A 6,737-nucleotide genomic window follows, 5' to 3' on the forward strand; every position below is an offset into this window, starting at 1 on the left:
GGTTGACACATGCCACAAGGTGACACACCATAGTATGATGCAAGGCACACAGGGTGAGAGTGACACATATGCATATTTAATCTCCTCTCCACACTCATACACCCACCCCCACATAGTCCTAGACATTCTCTGTCCCTCAGTCAACTAGGTTTATCCTGATAGTAGCTGCCACCTCCTTCCCACACATAGATGATGCACTGCCCCAGGTGGTGGCTGTGACAGGACAACCTGATGATTCCTTCTGACTTGAACCAAATTCTAAGATTCTTTAGAAGTTTCCAACATCCCTCCTCAAAACATGGAATTTCTACACACGAGGATACACATGAGTGTGTACACTCAGAATGAATTCACATATTCTCACATACACTCACATTTGTATTGTCCCACTTATACACACACACTACACAGACACAGCCACTAGTGTGCGCCTTCTGTTCAATAAGCACAAACTGCCGCTTCCTCAGGTTTCTCTTTGGCCCAGCTCTGTTTTGGTCAGCTCACCCCCCAACCCACCCCCGGGATTTCCCTGACCACAGCCCCACCTCCACTCCCAGTCTCCCCCTTTCCCTTCCCTATCCAGCCGTCGGGGGTTCCTGAGAGAGAAGGCGTCATCCGGAGTCGCTGCCCAGAACCACAGCTTTCTTTCCTCCACTCAGGATGGGGGAGAGAGGGGACGCCGGCGAGGCCCCCGGGGTGACGTCGAGGGGACAGCCTCAAGGCAGGCGGCAAAGCGCCTGGGCTCCTGCGAATTCTCACGAAAAATCCAGAGAGCACATTGTCGCTGCGCCCCCTGGCGGACACTGGTTTCCGACGGGCTCCGGACGCGAAGAAGAGTGAGGCGGGCGCGCGTGGGAGGGCGTCCTAAGGGGAGGGGTCGGCGGCCAGTGCAGGCCCGGAGGCGGGAGCCACTGTGCAGGGGGCGGGGGTGAGCCCCGACGGCCAGCCCGTCATCTTTCGGCTCAGACGGGCGGGAGCCACGGCCCGCTCGCTGCCCATTGTCTGCGCCCCTGACCGGTGTGCCCTGGTGCCACAGTGCGGCCCGGCGGGGCAGCCTCCTATCGTCACTTCAGCCAGAGCCGCAACTATAAGAGGCGGTGCCGCCCGCCGTGGCTGCCTCAGCCCACCAGCTGGGACCGCGAGCCATGCAGCCCGCTGCCCGCCCTCAGGGCTGTTAGAGCCAGACTGCGAACTCTCGCCACTGCCGCCACCGCCGCGTCCCGTCCCACCGTCGCGGGCAGCAGCCAAAGCCGCCCCAACTGCAGCACAGAGCGGGCAAGGCCGGGCGGGCCATGGGGCACTGGGGGCTGCTGCCCGGCTGGGTTTCTGCTACGCTGTTGCTGGCGCTGGCCGCTCTGCCTGCAGCCCTGGCCGCAAACAGCAGTGGCCGATGGTGGTAAGTGAGCTGGTGCGGGGTCGCCACTTGTCCCGGGGCGCAGAGCCAGGGGCCAGCCCTATCCAGCTCCCACGCTCTGGGATCCATTCGCAGACAGTCTCCCTCCAGCGCTCAGACTTCCCTCCGAGACACCGAGGGGCGCTCTGGAGCGGAGTTGCTCCAGAGAATCCAGCTCTGCTGAAGTGGGGTGAATGGTCCGGCTGTGGCAACCCACAATACTCCAGGCAGGGAGCCCATTCCCATCTAGCACCGCCCTTCTTCCTTGAGCCCCAAATCCAGCCTCACGGCGGTAGCCACACCACAGGTTTCCCTGCTTCGGGAAGCGAAGGGCCAGGCGTGAGCTTAGAAAGGAGGCAAGAAGAGGGTGGGACTCCTAAGAATTTCATGCGTTGGGTGGGCATGGACTGCAGGCCAGGATTTCTTCTCCAGGCTGCGGGGAAGCAGGCTCTGAGAGCCAAGATGGACATCTAGTTTCCGAGTTCCCCACGCTTCCCCTGTCTAGTCCCCGGACCTAGGGCACCAAGCAGCCCTAGGACTCCTGGGCACACAAAAGTCTGGACGACTAGTCCTTTCAAGTGAGCCCAGGAGCCCGGAGTCACTACCTTATTATTGATCTCCTGCCGTTCTTCTGGGACAAATAGACCCAAGAAGAAAGCAGGATGGGCGCGACCTTTCCGGTTAGGGTGCGGGTCGCCTTCCAGAACCTGAGCTATCATGGGTCTCACCAGGGGCATCGTGAACGTAGCCTCCTCCACGAACCTACTGACCGACTCCAAAAGTCTGCAACTGGTGCTCGAACCCAGTCTGCAGCTGCTGAGCCGCAAACAGCGGCGGCTAATCCGCCAGAACCCAGGGATCCTGCACAGTGTGAGCGGGGGGCTGCAGAGCGCTGTGCGAGAGTGCAAGTGGCAGTTCCGGAACCGCCGCTGGAACTGTCCCACGGCATCGGGGCCCCACCTCTTCGGCAAGATCGTCAACCGAGGTGGGTACCCAGGAAGGTGACGCTTCCGGGACCAGGGGAACGCGGGGTCACCCCCAGGGCATGGGTGGGCGAATGCAGGGAAGATGTCCGAGCTCCTGCAGAATCACACGATCAACCTGCCAAGAGCTTTATGCCCAGCGCCAGTTCTGGAGCAGACTCGGTCTACCAGACGCTTTCAAGCCGTGCATCCTGGGCACGAAACTTAACTTTTCTGAGCCATTGCCTCATAGAAAGGGAGTTCTGAGTCGTGGGCGCTGGCCGGCCACCGCTTTTCCCCCAGCCCCTCTCAAAGGCGCCTGAGAAGCTGCTCTCTGCAGGACTGCGTCTTGCCTGTAGCCCAGGAAGGCTTGCATCGTTGACAGGGGGCGAGTTTGGGCTTTGGAGAGGTCTTGGAGGTGCAGAGTTCTTCAGTTCCCCTCTTTTCAATTTGTCTCTCTGGGGCTGCCCTGCTTCCACCGAGGAGCCAAAATGCGCGTAGTCTCGGTAACGCGTGATTACAACTGTGGATGTGGTTGCGTGCCCATGCAGTGCTTTCCCCAAGAGACCAAGCTACCCAACACAGCCCGCCACCTGGCTCTCAGGACTCTAGGGGTGGAGGTGAGGCGTGGGACTCAAGGCTCCTAAGCCTTCCACTTCGGGTGCTGGCTGCACCCCGCGTGCCCCCTCGTTGATCCTCGCTTCCTTCCCCTACAGGTTGTCGGGAAACAGCATTTATCTTCGCCATCACCTCCGCTGGAGTTACCCATTCGGTGGCGCGCTCCTGTTCGGAGGGCTCCATCGAGTCCTGCACGTGCGACTACCGGCGGCGCGGCCCTGGTGGCCCCGATTGGCACTGGGGGGGCTGCAGCGACAATATCGACTTTGGCCGCCTTTTCGGCCGGGAGTTTGTAGATTCCGGAGAGAAGGGGCGGGACCTGCGCTTCCTCATGAACCTTCACAACAACGAGGCGGGACGCACGGTGAGCGGGTTTGAGGGGCTCCATACCGGAAGCGGAGTGGCAGAGATCTGCGCAGGGGCTAACCTCGGACTTGGGAAGTAACGGTCAGTGATAAGGCCGGGGGTTAGGGTAGGGAAACATTAGAGGGCGTCCTGAGGGAGCAGGAGGCTTGGAAGGAAGCCAGAGAATGGAAAAGATAGTGGCTGAGGGCGAAGGGATGCCTGGGCTGAGGGCAGGTAGAACTGAAAAGGTCAGGTAGAACCGAGAAGGTTAGGTAGAACCAAAGAGGTTAGAAGTCATGCCACCCGTAGAACATCCTGCCTACAGCTCCTCCATCCTACAGATTCAAAAAATAAGGCTGAAAAATAAAAAAATAAAAAAGTCTGAGAGGCTAAGAGACTCTGGAGTGGAGCAGAGTCGGGCCTGGTGTCCAAATCTCTGCGGGATATTTCCTGCCTCCCTTCCCCCTGGGCTCCGCTAGGCCTGAATCTTTACTGAGGTCCCAGTGGCGTCCAGGAGGGGGCGGTATCTGGGATGGTGGCTCTGGCTCTGGTAGTGCCCTGGGACAACCTTTCTTCTCTCTTCCCTTCAGACCGTGTTCTCCGAGATGCGCCAGGAGTGCAAGTGCCACGGGATGTCGGGCTCCTGCACCGTGCGCACGTGCTGGATGCGGCTACCCACACTGCGCGCAGTGGGCGACGTGCTGCGCGACCGCTTTGATGGCGCCTCGCGCGTCCTCTACGGCAACCGCGGCAGCAACCGCGCGTCACGGGCAGAGCTGCTGCGCCTCGAGCCCGAAGACCCCGCGCACAAGCCGCCCTCCCCCCACGACCTCGTCTACTTCGAGAAATCGCCCAACTTCTGCACATACAGTGGACGCCTGGGTACAGCGGGCACGGCGGGGCGCGCCTGCAACAGCTCGTCTCCCGCGCTGGATGGCTGCGAGCTGCTCTGCTGCGGCCGGGGCCACCGCACGCGCACGCAGCGCGTCACCGAGCGCTGCAACTGCACCTTCCACTGGTGCTGCCACGTCAGCTGCCGCAACTGCACGCACACGCGCGTCCTGCACGAGTGTCTGTGAAGCGTTGCGCGGACTCCTCAAGTTCCCCTCCCCCCGCCCCCAGGCAGATTCGCTGGCACCTGAGACCCTGATATGCGCCCACCCAGTCCGTCCAGCCGCACTCTCTGAGATTCATAAGTATTCGATCATTTCTCCCACCTCCTCCTACCTGGGGACTCTTAAAACCACTTGCCTGGGGCAACACGAACCCTCTTGCCATCCTGATGGACCTGCCCCGACCTACCTCCCTCCCTCTCCGCGGGAGACCCGGTTGCACTGCCCCCTGCTTGGCCAGGAGGTGAGAGAAGGATTCATTCCCTCCCACATGGGGGGTCAGCTCCAGACGGTGTTGCTTAGCCTCTGCCACCGCGCCAGTGACCTCCTTGCTCCTCTCCCTCTCCCTTCTCCTCTGTTTTTTCCAGGTCTCCACATGCCCCTTCCCATTCTCCTGTCAAGGGAACAGAACCTGAACACACACCTGGGCATCAGGGCCTTTCTCTTCCCCACCTACAGCTGAAGCGCGAGGTTCCAGGGTGAAAGGGCAGCTGCAGCTGTGGTGATGTGGAAAACGAGGTTGGGGGACTCAGCAGAAATAACCCCAATCTCCCAGCCTCTGTCGTGGAGCCATTGAACAGCTGTGAGCCATGCCTCCCTCGGCCAACTCCTACCCTTTCCTGTCCTGCCTCCTCATCAGTGTGTAAATAATTTGCACTGAAACGTGGATACAAAGCCACGAGTTTGGTTGTTGTAAATAAAACTATTTATTGTGCTGGGTTCCAGCCTGGTTTGCAGAGACCACTTCCACTCCAACCCAGTCCCTTTCCATTCTTCTCTCCTTTCGCCCTCCAGCTTTTTTTGATCCCTCTTCTCCTCTCCCCGGTTTTTCAAAGATGCCTTTGCCTACCGGAATCAGTATTTCCTTCCACTGTAGCTATTAGTGGCTCCTTGCCCCCACCAATGTAGCATCTTCCTCTGCAGAATAAAATCTCTATTTTTATCAATGACTTGATGGCTTTTCCTTGAATCCAGAGCACACCAGTACTTACCTCTCTTAAATAAAATACATTGTTGGGGGACTGGTTTCCTGGTCCTGCAAGAGGACACTGAGATTCTGACCCTGGGATGACCCTAATGAGGCCACTGGGGATCTAGGTCTCCAGAAGGACCTGATCAGGAGCCCAAAGACCCTGCAGTGTTCTTTTTCCTATTTACACCAACTGGCTGTGTGATGATACTGGGCAAGTGCATGACTGCATCAGTTTCTTCCCTTGCCAAATGGGGATTAAACAAACTCTGAGCTTGCCTTTCCTATCTGGAAGAGTCAGTGTGAAAATAGCAATTGATAACCATGACTGTGTCCTGAAAAGAAACCAAAGAAAAGAGAAACTCAAGCAGAAAGGGTGCTGCTGCCCCCAGTGTGGCACTATTAGTCCCTGAAACCTATCTGCTTCAGCTGTGGTCAGGGCAGTGGGCAGTGAGGAAGGCACCCTCCAAGAAATAAGAGGACCCCAGTAGTCTTAGGCCCAGAAGCTTAGAGATGATGGTAGGGGAGAAAGGGCAGGGGGGCTAGAATCCAAATACAACCTAGACTTAAGCCAACATAACCGAAAGGAAATCCAAGTGTGGCCCATAACCAAACCATGAAGCTAGCCATTCCCATAAAGAGCCCATTGAGAATTCTGTTACTAACAACACTGACATCTCTGTGCATTTACCAGAGTGGTAGGAGTGCTAATCCTGCTCATAGCCCTATATCTATCTCTATCTCTAATTCTCTGCCCCTCTGTAGGTCTAGGTGTAACCTTAGCCTTAACCTTAACTTCAGACAAACATTAACCCCTTCTTCCTAAACTCTAATGTATGTCCCTAATCCTAATACTTCCCCCTAGGAGAGGACCCAAAGGGCAGGGGGAGCTGTGAAGTACCCCACTGCCCAAGGGCAACAACTGATCCCTGGCAACTGGAGAATTTCCCACTCTCCCCAGGACTCTTGTTGTTGTTGCTGCCTCCCACCTCTCTGGGAAGTGTGAACTCTGACCCCAGTTGGCCTTTGGGATATATGTGGGAATAGGTGAGTAGAGCCAGGAGCTGCTCAACCCTGCGATGCCATCCCTTTCCCGTTCTCTCCATCTACCAAGATGGCACCAGCTTAGCTCTGATGGGCAGCCAGGAGGACGAATAGAAATCTTATTGATCTAGGAGGCACCCGATAGGCCTTGGATTTCCAGTAAAGAAACCTCTGCAGAGAATGCTCAATCTATAATTCAATGAGCTATTAGATACCCCAGCTTCTAAAATAAGAAGCTAATGGGCTGCCAGAGGCCTGAGAGCGGACTTGGGCTCCTGCTGGAGAACAAGCAG

The 6,737-nt window shown here is 57.4% G+C and overlaps 1 protein-coding gene across 1 annotated transcript; it reads left to right on the forward strand.

Moving 5' to 3' along the window:
* The first annotated feature begins 1,094 nt into the window (after window positions 1-1,094).
* WNT1 (Wnt family member 1) lies at window positions 1,095-5,373 on the forward strand. The gene is made up of 4 exons (XM_011368258.1): window positions 1,095-1,396; window positions 2,125-2,378; window positions 3,072-3,337; window positions 3,909-5,373. The coding sequence occupies exons 1-4, from the start codon at window positions 1,293-1,295 to the stop codon at window positions 4,395-4,397; spliced, it is 1,113 nt and encodes a 370-aa protein (XP_011366560.1). The 5' UTR covers window positions 1,095-1,292; the 3' UTR covers window positions 4,398-5,373.
* Window positions 5,374-6,737: the final 1,364 nt, after the last annotated feature.

Source organism: Pteropus vampyrus, unplaced genomic scaffold (genome assembly GCF_000151845.1).
Source record: "Pteropus vampyrus isolate Shadow unplaced genomic scaffold, Pvam_2.0 Scaffold140, whole genome shotgun sequence".
Lineage (NCBI taxonomy): Eukaryota > Metazoa > Chordata > Mammalia > Chiroptera > Pteropodidae > Pteropus > Pteropus vampyrus.